Source organism: Triticum urartu, chromosome 1A (genome assembly GCF_056163025.1).
Source record: "Triticum urartu cultivar PI428250 chromosome 1A, HENAU_Tu73, whole genome shotgun sequence".
Lineage (NCBI taxonomy): Eukaryota > Viridiplantae > Streptophyta > Magnoliopsida > Poales > Poaceae > Triticum > Triticum urartu.
Window position 1 is genome coordinate 536146689 of NC_141873.1, and position 14785 is coordinate 536161473.

Below are 14785 nucleotides of genomic sequence, written 5' to 3' on the forward strand. Positions count from 1 at the left end.
GGCGTGATAGAGAAGACCGCTTGAGAGGAGATGACCGACTTGACGAGAGTTGTGCGTCCGATAGCAATGATGTTTTGCCCATCCCAAGTGATTAATTATCCGGCCGCCTTGCCGACCAGATATTGGAAATCCATCGTCTTTAGCTGCCAAACCTAAAGAGGTAAGTCTAGGTATTTCACCAAGAAGGAAGGGCGGATCATCGGCATATTCCGGAGGATGTGCTCGAGGTCAAGATGGTTGCAACGGATTGGCACGACCAAGCTTTTTTGGAAGTTGTTGCAGAGGCTCGTCACGTCACCAAAGCCTTGTAAGATAGCAGCTAGGTTGTCAATGTCTGTCTTGATGGGTGTTCATAAAATCAAATGATACGAGTCTGGAACCAGCCATATTGTAGCTTGTTTAAGACCTTCTTCCTCAATTCCATGAATCCAGGAGTTCTATCTGCTGTAAAAAAAAAAATCTGCTGTCCACCCTGTCTAAGTGTTATTACCCTCTTGAGGTTACGCCAAACTGAAAATACAATCCCGAATATGTAACGGGCGACATGGTACATTCCTGTGTAACTACAAAATGGATAATATGCTTAGCAGAAAGAAAGCTGACAGGATATTATTTATGTTGCCGGACAGCTAGAGCATAGTATCACTGGATATAGGTGAATAATTGCAGAAGAAGCATATAGCTCAATTCAGCTAGCGAGACATAACTATGCTCGCACGCAGCACCTATACAGGCACTGTCCATTGAGAATAAGTAGCAGAAATATTCAAGAACTGAGAGCTGCTGTCAGTCGCTTGAGTTCTTCCAACGCGATAATTTCAGACATGGTATTGAGTTGATCCATGGCCACATCATGTTCAGTTCGACAGCAGAATGCCCAAGCTCTAAGCAGACATACGAGCCACCAATTTAGTCCCTATAAGTTCCAGGAAAGGAAGGGTAAGCAAGTAGTTGTTTCATGGCAGTATTGTACGAGACCTCATGAACAGAACAACAAAATACAATCCCTAGCACTATGTTTTTGATTCTTTCTATTGCAGTGAAGCACTGGGATAGAACATGAGAGACACTGGATGCCTAATAATTATCACTGCATTAAATAACAAAATTCAAGCACAAAGCGGTGTTCAAGCTAACACAGTACTACAATAAAGATCAAGCTAAGAGGAGAGTTAGCAGAAACATAAAACAACAAGAATGCTATTTACATAAGAGAGAAGTGCATATTTCAACCCCGAACTCTTGTCCTGGTCTAATTTACAACCCCGAACTCCAATACCGTCTAAATTACAACCCCTAACTCTCAAAACCGGCTAGGATTCAACCCTCCCCTCTTTGTTGACCGGTTTTGACCGGTCAATGGGTCCCATCAGCATGGCACATCAGCATTATTTTTAAAAAGCTGTAAAATAAAAAAATCCAGGAAAAGAAATAAAAAAAATCAAATTTCCGGGAAAAAATCAGGGAAAATAAATAAAATCGAATTTCTGAAAAACAAAAATATCGATATTTCCATAAAAAACCAAAAAATACTTAAAATAAAAAAATCCAAGGGAAAAAAAATTCAAATTCCCAAGAAAATTATATAAAAACTGTAAAATAGAAAAAAAATCTAGAAAAAGTAATTTCCAAAAAAGTTCAATTTTTTGAAAAAAAATTCCCCGAAAATCACGGAAAAAGTTTCCGAATTTTTTTCGCAAACTTTTTTTCGGAAATTTGGTTTTTTTCCTGATTTTTTCTCGATCTTACAGATTTTTATTTATATTTTTCTTGAAATTTTGAATTTTTTTCCGACGTGGCATGCTGATTGGACCTGTTGACTGGTCAAAACTGGTCACCCCTAGTCAAAACCGGTGAACAAGGAGGGGAGGGTTGAATTCTGACCGGTTTTGAGAGTTGAGGGTTGTAATTTAGATGGTATTGAAGTTCGGGGTTGTAAATTAGACTAGGGCAAGAGTTCGGGGTTGAAAAATGCACTTCTCTCTTTACAGAATGAGCGGTTCAGATGTAGACGAGAGCAACAAACTGTGTTCAGTTAACGGGCTAGTCAGAGATCTTAACTATATAGGGAACCAAAAGTAAAAAAAAAACTACAGGGAGCCAAAAAAAAGGTGAAAATGTTTCAGGAGTCTGATTTACCTTCTCTATGAACACCACTCTCTTGCATTCTGGAACATGCGCAACCAAGGACTGGGACCACCCTTCTCAACCTGCCACTCCTTGGGATACCATGGGTACTGCCACATCATAAAGGAACGCTCCGGGTGTGGCATCAGAGCAAGGTGTCTTCCATTAGGGGAGCAAAGGGCCGCAATACCAAGCGGAGAGCCATTAGGGTTGAAAGGATAAACCTCTGTGACATTATTAGCATCATCGCAGTACCTCAGAGGGGCCAGATTTGAATTGACAACATCAGACAAGACATTTTCATCTGGGAAGAAGGCTCTCCCTTCACCATGAGCACTCCAAATGCCCAAAGTAGAGCCTTCCATACCTTTGAACATTATAGAAGGAGAATCCCCTATGGCCACACTGATAAACCGACATTCAAAACGGCCAGATTCATTGTGAGTGAACCTTGGCTGGGACATGTCTCCACCTGCACCAAGCGAGCCTCCAATATCAGGTCCTGGTACCCAACCAAGAAGAGCCATGAGCTGACACCCATTGCACACCCCAAGGCTGAATGTGTCTGGCCTATTGTAGAACTCCTGGAACTGCTGTATGAGGGGCTGGTTGAACCTGATAGATGCAGCCCAACCTTTTGCTGAGTCAAGAACATCTGCATAGCTAAATCCACCAACAAATGCAATCCCACGGAATTCCGTTAGAGAAGCCTTTTGGTTCAAGAGATCCGACATTGTGATATCCCACGGTTCAAAACCAGCAGCATGGAATGCAGCAGACATTTCCCTATCACTGTTGCTCCCTTCTTCCCGAATGATGGCAACCTTCGGTTTCGAGGATGCAGACAGTAGTTTCTTGTCCGTGAATTTGGGCGTAAAAGACAAATGCCATGAGGGCGATGTTCGGCTTTTTAGGCCTTCTTTCTCAAGCTTGACACAAGATTTCAGCCGCTGTAGCTCCTCAAGCTGAAAGCTTGTTTCCTCCCACAAATCTCTGAGATCTGAAGTTCTTTCTTTCAAACGCACCTCACCATCAACACACAGCTCTATTTCTGGTGCTGCAGTTACTTTTCCTATCACATTAGCAGAAACCCCTGCCGCATGAAGTTTTTGCTTCACTACATCAAGGTCATCCAAATGCACTTCAACTACAAGACCAAGCTCCTCCGCAAAAAGTGTTTGAAGAAGGTCATTATCTTTTAATTCTATGTTGAGGTTAACACCACAGTTGCCAGCAAATGCCATCTCAAGAATGGTGACAATAAGCCCACCATCACTAATGTCATGACCAGCAGAAATCAGGCGTTCGCTGAGCAATTCTTGAACAACCTCAAAGACCTTTTTCAAGTAAGGGACATCTTCTATGTCTGGGCAGTCATTTCCAATTTGATCAAACGCTTGTGCGAGAGCAGAACAACCAAGTCGTCGCTTTCCTTTAGCCAGGTCAACATGCAACAGAACCCCGTCCTTCACAAGCTTTAGATCTGGAGTAACCGTTAAGGTTATATCAGGACATGTCACATAAGCACTGATAACAAGATTTCCTGGAGCTTTGACTAGCTCGCCATCACATTGAGCTGCCATAGAAAGACTATCCTTTCCTCCATCAATTGCAATACCAAGTTGAATCATGCAGTCAGCCATTGCGACAGCAGCATCATACATATCTGCTCCCTCTCCATCAATCTTTGCAGCGTACATCCAATTGCCACTTGCTTTGACGTCAGCAAGAGATGTAACTTTAGCCCAAACCAGATTGGTCAATGCCTCCCCAACAGCAAGCCTTGCCATAGCCTCAGGATTAAGTAAACCCTTTATTGGTTGTTCTCCAATGGCACAAGCACCGCCAGTAAGATCTGTGTATGTCTGTGCGACTACAGCAACATCAGCAAGTGGTAGTTGCAGTGGGCCAACCGTCTGCTGTTGTGCCACAAGACCTGTCACACATCTGTCAACCTTAGTGGTCAAGAAACGCTTTGAACATACTGAGGGAAGCTTCAATACTCGCTTAAGAACATCCATCAGTGTAATCTCGGGTGCTATGTCTAAGGGTTCACTCGATCGAGGAACTCGCTTGAAATCAAAGGTCTTCTGAGGCATATCTCCTAAAACCTTTTCAAGCTCAAGATCAACAGCAGGCGGTGGAGGAGGAAGGCCACTCAACATTGCATGCTCCACAGCAGCACTGTCAATTAAAACAATCTTTCCACTACCATCAATTTCACCAAGGACAGCCATTGAAACTCTCTCTCTATCACAAAGTGATTGCAACAGGTTTCTGCTCTCAGGCTTCACCAATAATGCATCTTGTTCCTGGTATTCAGCACCCCAGATCTCCAACACAGACAATGTGTGATCACCAACAACAATTGAGCGGATATCAATTTCAGCACCCTTAGGATAGATTATTTCTTTCACGACATTGCAGTTTCCTCCAGCTCCCTGATCATGAATGCTGATGATTGGATTCTTCTCTCCCATTTCCACACATGCCCTGATCACGCGATATAACTTTTGTGCCATCTCAGCATCTCCCCGCTGCACTGCGTTAAAATCGAGCTCTGCATCATTCTGTCCACTAACCATACTTGAGGCAGCACCACCACCCATACCAATTCTGTATGCTGGACCACCAATCTTCACAACTAGCATGCCGATTTCTGGATCCCCTTTCGATATGTGTGCATGGTCAATCTGCCCAATTGCCCCACTGAACATTATAGGCTTCAGCCATTCACGACGCTCCCCGTTTGGCAACCTAGAACCAAAATTTCTTGTAAATCCCTGAATTAAAGGCTCGCCAAACTTGTTCCCATAGTCAGAAGCACCGTCGCTAGCATCAATAAGAATCTGCAATGGAGGAGCTAAGTTTGATGGGTATGCAAAAGATGAATCCTCCCAAGGTGCATATGATTCTTCAATTTGAAGGTTTCCAACACAATAACCAGCAGTTGAAGCAACAACAAATGAGCCCTTTCCAGTGGCATGTGTGTCCCTTATGCGGCCACCTGCACCTGTTTCAGCTCCTGGGTAGGGTGCCACGGCACATGGAAAATTATGGGTTTCTGCTGTGAACAGAATGCCTAGTTCACGCATCATCAGGGTTAGCGGTGAAGTGGAACCTGGTAGTGCTGGGCGTAGGTGATTTACAAGAGTCCCTTTTATTGCACTCGAGTTATCCTTGAACCCAATAATAGAGTTATTAGGGTTAGCCTTCAAGGGGCTCTTTACTAACTGAAACAGAGTACTTGGCATGGTCTCTCCATCTATCTCAAGCTTTCCATTAAAAAACCAATGTCTGCTGTGCTCACTGTTTGATTGCGCTATGTCAAAAAGTTCCACGGTAGTTGGATTGCGTTTGATGTCATCTCTGAATAGGTGAGTGTAGTACTTGATATCTTGTTCATCAAAAGCCAGACCCATTTTAAGATTTATTTCCTCCAGTGCTTCCCTTCCCCTTTCCATGACTGGTATAACACTGACAGGTTCTGGAACTACATCCGACCGAAATGATGTGAGCTTGCTAGGATAAACACATTCTGTCATCCTGTCATGAATCAAAGCAGCAAAGCTGTTGAGTTGGCTTTCATCAAGTGGGTCACTACCAGGCTGAAGGCACAAAAGATATCTTCTAGACCTCTCCAGGCGAGTTACTTCCATTAATGATAGAGCTTTACAAATCGAGACAGCATTGGTTGAGAAAGCTGTCGAAAATGTCATCCGGGGACCAACCTCAACAAGGAAGCAATAAGAGCTCCTAGAAACTTCCTCCTCCAGAAAGCTCCCTGTTTGTAGGTTGTCAGGTTCATAAGTTTCTGCTAGGAGCCACTGAAGTGTTGCGAGCTTTGTAGAACCTAGTGCATCCTCCAACTCAACATTGAAGCATTGCTCAGTCTTTATATCAATAATATTAGAAGAAACCTTTGCCTGCACTTTCCTGAGTAACTCCTTGGCCTCACTCTCTTGAAGAAATGGTTTGCGATAAAAGTGAATAATCCTTGAAACTAATCCCATGTCATCACCAGATGCCTCTATCAATGGACTATTAACTCCGCTGGATACTGCAGCAGTGAGAGCAGGCATTGGTCGGATATTTGGAACAATAGCCCTTTGATTAGGTAAACGGCAAAGATGACGTAGGTTCAGGCAATGTCGAACCACTCGTGACCTTCTCGAAGGTGGGTGTCTTGTGGATATAAAACTACTCCTTTGTTTTCCCTGGTACAAAAAGAGAAGCGCATGATAATGGTTACATGCCGAAAAGAGAAGCATATTTAGTTGATAGTTCAACTAGAACTAGGTGCATACCATATTACTAGGAAAGCCTTGAAGACGTAGCATATTGCTTGCTGTCATTTCAGCATGAGATGCCATATTGACGACACCTAAGATACTCCAAGAACCTGTGAACCACAGAATAGGAAATCAGGCACTGAACGACTGAGCATAACTAAAGTTTAATCTACAATATTAAAAACTACAAAATCGGTTCTTGTCATTAGCAAATGTTGAATTCAGAGTTTATTTCATTATATTTTTACGATGTAAGCAAAAAGATAAATGCGCACACAGACACACTTCAAGACAAAGGTCAATGTGTTTGTTCATTGTTCCGGATTGCAGATTACGTTGAATGAAAATACAGAGTGGACACTAAACCCCTTAGATTGTGCACCCACAGACAAAAAACTAGCTTATTTCATCCAAATTTTCATGAATTTTTGGTAGTTCCAGCATTCACATACTCACATACACACGGTTCGTTCACTGAATCAGAGAGCTCTCTTGTATGAAATGAACAAACTGGGATAAAACCATAAGATGGTCTATCAAATGCAAGATACTTCAACTGTTTTTTGCTACGAAACACCGATGCGGATATGGGGACATGGGATACAGTGATTTCTAAAAACTACAATTCGGCGAGTATATATAAATAATTAATAAAATGCCATGTTATGAAGACAATGAATTATATGTGTGAGACTATATCAAAATACTACCCTATTTGTTGCATCCATGCCTCTTTTCATCAAGTCCCCATCTCCTCGGTGACTGGATGATCGTCAATTTACTCAATCCTCGATGACTGAATGGTCATCAATCTACTCAATCCTCGTGGTACTTGCACAAGGCACTGGCCAACGCCCAGCAGCAGCCAACAAGCACGCACACAAGTACACAAGGAGCACGCACACAGACACAGCAAGCACGCACGCAAGCGGCGACAAGCACACGACCAGCACGCACGCATTACGGCACCAGAAGCAAGCAAGCAAGTGCGGGAGGACCACCGGAGAAGAGCAGGGATTAGGAAGGGAAGGATTTACCTCGCTGGCGACGGCTGACGGGCGGCGGCGGCAGAGAAGACTCGCGGCGGCGGCGGCGGCGCGCTCGTGCGGTCGCCCGCGAATACTCTGTCCAGTTTGCTGCCCGAACGTTTTTTCTTTTCTTTTTAGGGCTTGCCCGAACGAATTGAGTGCGTTGGCTGTTTAGGGTTTACGAATGGGCTTGAACTGGGCTTCCCGTGTCCCTACGGCCGCTTGGTTGGTTGTATCGTTTTGCAGCCCAAATCGCCTGTAAAAAACACTGTATCATTGTACACCACACGGGTAATAAAATCCGGATTGATGGATTCCCACGAAATCACTAGTTGAGGGAGGAGTACTCGTTGCAAAGATCACTCCAACTTCTCATGCTGCAACAAATGACTCACATGCAGCGTGTCATTTGTCACAATCTGAGAGTTTTCTCTTTTTTCGTAGATCCGTCTATTCAAAACATTTTATCTCTCAAACCATGCGTCCAAAAAACGCTTTCACAGTTTGATTCCTCGCGTCAAGATCTTCAAAATTAGATCCCATGTTGATAGGTTTTGACGAACTTTTTTCTCATGAAAAATACCGGACGAAATAACCGAACCGGAAGCACGGGTTTTTTCCCTTTCCAAAAAAGGCACGCCAGCGCCTCTTACGAAATCACAACCATGCCTCTCACGGAAGCAAAACCGTGACTCTCGCGGAAGAAAAAAAAGAAGAGAAAACATTTTTTTGTTTCCTAGGAGGCATGACCGTGACTCGCGCGAAAGCACAACCGTGCCTCTCGCAGAAGCAAAAACGTGACTCTCGCGAAAGAAAGAAAAACAGAAAACGTGTTTTTTTCCGTTTGCGAGAGGCACGGCCGTGACTCTCGCGAAGCACAACCGTGCCTCTCGCTGAAGCAAAAGTGTGACTCTCGCGAAAGAAAAAAATAGAAAACGCGTTTTTTCCCGTTTCCGAGAAGCACAGCCGTGACTCTCGCTAAAGCACAACCGTGCCTCTCGCGGAAGCAAAACCGTGACTCTCGCGAAAGGAAAAAAACATGTTTTTTTTCGTTTTCGAGAGGCATGACCGTGACTCTCGTGAAAGCACACCCGTGCCTCTCGCGGAAGCAAAACCGTGACTCTCGTGAAAGAGAAAAAAAACAAAAAACGCGTCTTTTTTTCGTTTCCGAGAGGCACGGCCACGACTCTCGTGAAGGAAAAAAACAAGTTTTTTCATGAAAAAAAACAAAAAATTGATCGAAAAGCTAAGGAAGACCAGTGATAAACCAAAACGTCGAAAAAAACTGTTTAAAAAGCCGAAAACGCGTGCGAAAAACTTAAAAAAATCTAAAGGGAGCGCGACACGTGGCGAATGGCTGAGAGCGTGCCAAGTGGCGCTGATCGTTGCGAGGCTCCCGAAGGAGCACTCGTTAACTAGTTGCTCTCGGATTCTGAATACTCACTTGGCTGGTCATTTACCCCTAAAAAAACTTGGCTGGTCGTTTCTCCCCCTCAAAAAAAACTTGGCTGGTCATTTCTGCTCTGTAAAATAGAGTATGCCTGGAAAAAATTGATTTGCTGGCTTATACCATTGTAATCGGACACACGTCCCAACCCACCTGTTTTCTTTTCCCCACCCTCTCCTCCCTCAAGACCCATCTATTTCCTCACACTTGTCTAAAAAAGGGTTTCCTCACACGCGAGCGCTGATGCACGTGTGCAGGCGGTCCTGAGATTTTGGAGGCACGGGACAAATTTTTTTAGAAAATGAACCCTTTTTTATTCCCCCGATACAATACCATTTATGATGGTAAAAGTAAAATCCCCTTTAGCTAGGGTTTTTCTTCTCTCGGTGGCACTGGCGTCGACGTAGAGCCCCTTGTTTCTCCACCGTCGGCCCTCGAGCCTCGCTGCTCGTGGTAACCCGCAGAGCTAGGGTCCCCCCAGCCTGAAGATCTTCACGCGGGCCAGATCGCAGTGTCTTAAAACGCATCTGGACCGGAAGCGATCTCGGATGATGTGGAGAAGATGATGGAAGAACTCGATCTTCAGGAGGATGATCTCAATGATGTTATCTTCGAGCAAGAGGAGGCGCCGCCGGAAGAGATCACCCGATGGTTGGCCATTGCAAGAGTCCACGCAGCTAAGACCTATAGCCAGTTTTGGTTTTATAAAAATATGAGATCAGCTTGGAACTTGGCCAAAGTGGTGAAGGCACGACCTCTCGAGGAGAATTTGTATACTCTGCAATTTGGTTGCTTGGGAGTTTGGGAGAGAGTCATGGATTTCGGGCCGTGGAACTTCCGTGGCGATGTTGTGGTCATTGCCCCCTACAATGGCATCTCAAAACCATCAACAGTCAACCTCGATACCCTATGGACATGGATACAAATCCACGATATCCCTGATCTATTTGCTCATCTGTTGAAGCCCTTGGCGACCAAAGTGGGGGAGCTGGTGTGTGCTGAGCCTATCTCTCACGGCTTCACTGGCAACTTTTACAGAGATAAGGCCAAGATCAATGTTCGTAAACCTTTAAAGAATGATATCTCAATGATCAAGGATAATAAGAGGCAGATTTATAGGGTTAAGTATGAATGATTACCTGACTGGTGTGCGGTATGTGGACATATTTTTAAGGAACATGGTGAAGGAAATATGCCCTAGAGGCAATAATAAAGTTGTTATTTATATTTCTTTATATCATGATAAATGTTTATTATTCATGCTAGAATTGTATTAACCAGAAACTTGATACATGTGTGAATACATAGACAAAACATAGTGTCCCTAGTATGCCTCTACTAGACTAGCTCGTTAATCAAAGATGGTTAAGTTCCCTAACCATGGACATGTGTTGTCATTTGATGAACGGGATCACATCATTAGAAGAATGATGTGATGGACAAGACCCATCCGTTAGCTTAGCATAATGATCGTTAAGTTTTATTGCTATTGCTTTCTTCATGACTTATACATATTCCTCTGACTATGAGATTATGCAACTCCCGGATACCGGAGGAATACCTTGTGTGCTATCAAACGTCACAATGTAACTGGGTGATTATAAAGATGCTCTACAGGTGTCTCCGAAGGTGTTTGTTGAGTTGGCATAGATCGAGATTAGGATTTGTCACTCCGAGTATCGGAGAGGTATCTCTAGGCCCTCTCGGCAATGCACATCATGATAAGCCTTGCAATCAATGCGACTAATGAGTTAGTTACGGGATGATGCATTACGGAACGAGTAAAGAGACTTGCCGGTAACGAGATTGAACTACGTATGAAGATGCCGACGATCGAATCTCAGGCAAGTAATATACCAATGACAAAGGGAATGACGTATGTTGTCATTACGGTTTGACCGATAAAGATCTTCATATAATATGTAGGAACCAATATGAGCATCCAGGTTCCGCTATTGGTTATTGACCGGAGAGGTGTCTCGGTCATGTCTACATAGTTCTCGAACCCGGGTCCGCACATTTAACGTTTGGTGATGTTTTGTATTATGAGTTATGTGTTTTGGTGACCGAAGATTGTCTGCAGTCCCAGATGAGATCATGGACATGACGAGGAGTCTCGAAATAGTCGAGAGGTAAATATTGATATATTGGACAATAGTATTCGTACACCAGAAGTGTTTCGGAATGTATCGGGTACGTATCGGAGTACCGAGGGGTTACCGGAACCCCCCGGGGGGAAGATATGGGCCACATGGGCCATAGGAGGGAGGCAAGCCGGCCCACGAGGGTGGCGCGCGCCCCCTTGATATGTCTCCAACGTATCTACTTTTCCTAACGATTTTCCTCTTGTTTTGGACTCTAATTTGCATGATTTGAATGAAACTAAACCTGGACTGACGATGTTTTCAGCAAAACTACCATGGTGTTGTTTTTGTGCAGAAATAAAAGTTCTAAGAATGGAACGAAACTTTGCGAGGAATATTTATACAAATAAAGAAAATTTCTGGAGCCAAGACCCACCGGAGGGGGGCACCTGGGTGGGCACAACCCACCAGGGCGCCCCTGAAGGAAATATGCCCTAGAGGCAATAATAAAGTTATTATTTATTTCCTTATTTCATGATAAATGTTTATTATTCATGCTAGAATTGTATTAACCGGAAACTTAGTACATGTGTGGATACATAGACAAACATAGTGTCACTAGTACGGCTCTACTTGACTAGCTCGTTGAATCAAAGATGGTTAAGTTTCCTAGCCATAGACATGAGTTGTCATTTGATTAACGGGATCACATCATTAGAGAATGATGCGATTGACTTGACCCAATCCGTTAGCTTAGCACTTGATCGTTTAGTATATTGTTATTGCTTTCTTCATGACTTATACATGTTCCTATGACTATGAGATTATGCAACTCCCGGATACCGGAGGAACACTTTATGTGCTACCAAACATCACAACATAACTGGATGATTATAAAGGTGCTCTACAAGTGTCTCCAATGGTACTTGTTGAGTTGGCATAGATCGAGATTATGATTTATCACTCCGATTGTCGGAGAGGTATCTCTGGGCCCTCTCGGTAATGCACATCACTGTAAGCCTTCCAAGCAATGTGACTAATGAGTTAGTTGCGGGATGATGCATTAAGAAACGAGTAAAGATACTTGCCGATAACGAGATTGAACTAGGTATTGAGATACCGACGATCGAATCTCGGGCAAGTAACATATCAATGACAAAGGGAACAATGTATGTTGTTATGCGGTTTGATCGATAAAGATCTTCATAGAATATATAGGAACCAATATGAGTATCCAGGTTCCGCTATTGGTTATTGACCGGAGATGAGTCTTGGTCATGTCTACATAGTTCTCGAACCCGTAGGGTTCGCACGCTTAATGTTTTGTGATGATTTGTATTATGAGTTATGTGATTTGATGACCTAAGTTTGTTCGGAGTCCCGGATGAGATCGGGGACATGACTAGGAGTCTCGAAATGGTCGAGACGTAAAGATCGATATATTGGAAGGCTATATTCGGGCATCGGAAAAGTTCCGAGTGATTCGGGTATTTTCCGGAGTACCGGAGAGTTACGGGAATTCGTATTGGGCCTTAATGGGCCATACGAGAAAGGAGAGAAAGGCCTCAAGGGTGTCCGCACCCCTTTCCCATGGACTGGTCCGAATTGGACTAGGGAAAGGGGGCGCCCCCTTCCTTCCTTCTCCTTCTCCCTTCCCTTTTTCCTATTCCATATGGGAGGTGGAATCCTACTAGGACTAAGGACTCCTAGTAGGACTCCACACCTTGGCAGCGCCCTATGAGGGCCGGCCTCCTCCTTCCTCCATCCTTTATATAAGTGGCCAGGGGGCACCCCATAGACACACAAGTTGATTATTGACCTCTTAGCCGTGTGCGGTGCCCCCTCCGCCATAATTCACCTCGATCATATCATCGTAGTGCTTAGGCGAAGCCCTGTGCCGGTAGCTTCATCATCACCGTCATCACGCTGTCGTGCTGACGAAGCTCTCCCTCGATACTCTACTGGATCATGAGTTCGTGGGACGTCACCGAGTTGAACGTGTGCAGATCGCGGAGATGCCGTACGTTCGGTACTAGGATCGGTCGATCGTGAAGACGTACGACTACATCAACCAAGTTGTCATAACGCTTCCGCTTTCGGTCTACGAGGGTAAGTGGACAACACTCTCCTGTCTCGTTGCTATGCATCACCATGATCTTGCGTGTGCGTAGGAAATTTTTGAAATTACTACGTTTCCCAACAGTGGCACCCGAGCCAGGTCTATGCGTAGATGTTATATGCACGAGTAGAACAGAAAGGAGTTGTGGGTGTGGGCATACACATATTGCTTGCCGTCACTAGTTGTTTCTTGATTCGGTGGTATTGTTGGATGAAGCGGCTCAGACCGACATTACGCGTACGGTTACATGAGACTGGTTCTACCGACGTGCTTCGCACACAGGTGGCTGGTGGGTGTCAATTTCTCCAACTTTAGTTGAATCGGATTCAATGAAAAGGGTTCTTTCTGAAGATCAAAAAGCAATCACTATACCGCGTTGTGGTTTTTGATGCATAGGTAAGAACGGTTCTTGCTCAGCCCGTAGCAGCCACGTAAAACTTGCGACAACAAAGTAGAGGGTGTCTAACTTGTTTTTGCAGAGCATGTTGTGATGTGATATGGTCAAGACATGATGCTAAATTTTATTGTATGAGATGATCATGTTTTTAACGAAGTTATCGGCAACTGGCAGAAGCCTTATGGTTGTCTCTTTATTGCATAATATGCAAGCGCCATACAATTGCTTTACTTTATCGCTATGCAATAGCAATAGTTGCAAAAGCAATAGTTGGCGAGACGACCATGTGACGACACGTTGATAGAGATCAAGATGATGGAGATCATGGTGTCATGCCGGTGATGATGAAGATCATGACGGTACTTTGGAGATGGAGATCAAAGGCACAAGATGATGATGGCCATATCATGTCACATATTTTGATTGCATGTGATGTTTATCTTTATGCATCTTATTTTTCTTAGTTCGACGGTAGCATTATAAGATGATCTCTCACTAAATTTCAAGGTACAAGTGTTCTCCCTGAGTATGCAACGTTGCTACAGTTCTTCGTGCTGAGACACCACATGATGATCGGGTGTGATAAGCTCTACGTTCACATACAACGGGTGCAAGCCAGTTTTGCACAAGCAAAATACTCTGGTTAAACTTGACAAGCCTAGCATATGCAGATGTGGCCTCGGAACACTGAGACCAAAAGGTCGAGCGTGAATCATATAGTAGATATGATCAACATAGTGATGTTCACCATTGAAAACTTCTCCATCTCACGTGATGATCGGACATGGTTTAGTTGATATGGATCACGTGATCATTTAGATGACTAGAGGGATGTCTATCTAAGTGTGACTTCTTAAGTAATATGATTAATTGAACTTAAATTTATCATGAACTTAGTCCTGATAGTATTTGCATATCTATGCTGTAGATCAATTGCTCGCGTATAGCTTCCATGTTTTATTTATGATATGTTTCTAGAGAAAACTATGTTGAAAGATGATAGTGGCAATGATGCGGATTGGATCCGTGATTTGAGGATTTTCCTCATTGCTGCACAGAAGAATTATGTCCTTGATGCACTGCTAGGTGACAGACCTATTGCAGGAGCAGATGCAGACGTTATGAACGTTTTGACAAAAGCTCAGTATGATGACTACTTGATAGTTTAGTGCACCATTCTTTACGGCTTAGAACCGGGACTTCAAAAATGTTTTGAACGCCACGAAGCATATAAGATGTTCCAAGAGTTGAAATTGGTATTTCATACTCATGCCCGTGTCGAGAGGTATGA

The 14785-nt window shown here is 43.8% G+C and overlaps 1 protein-coding gene across 1 annotated transcript; it reads right to left on the bottom strand.

Annotated features, from left to right (window-relative positions):
* Window positions 1-320: 320 nt before the first annotated feature.
* Window positions 321-7587, bottom strand: LOC125526845 (putative phosphoribosylformylglycinamidine synthase, chloroplastic/mitochondrial). The gene is made up of 4 exons (XM_048691462.2): window positions 7457-7587; window positions 6435-6529; window positions 2140-6344; window positions 321-916 (listed from the first exon to the last, which is right to left on the bottom strand). Exons 2-3 carry the CDS (start codon window positions 6498-6500, stop codon window positions 2145-2147), a joined length of 4266 nt encoding a protein of 1421 aa, XP_048547419.2. The 5' UTR covers window positions 6501-6529; window positions 7457-7587; the 3' UTR covers window positions 321-916; window positions 2140-2144.
* Window positions 7588-14785: the final 7198 nt, after the last annotated feature.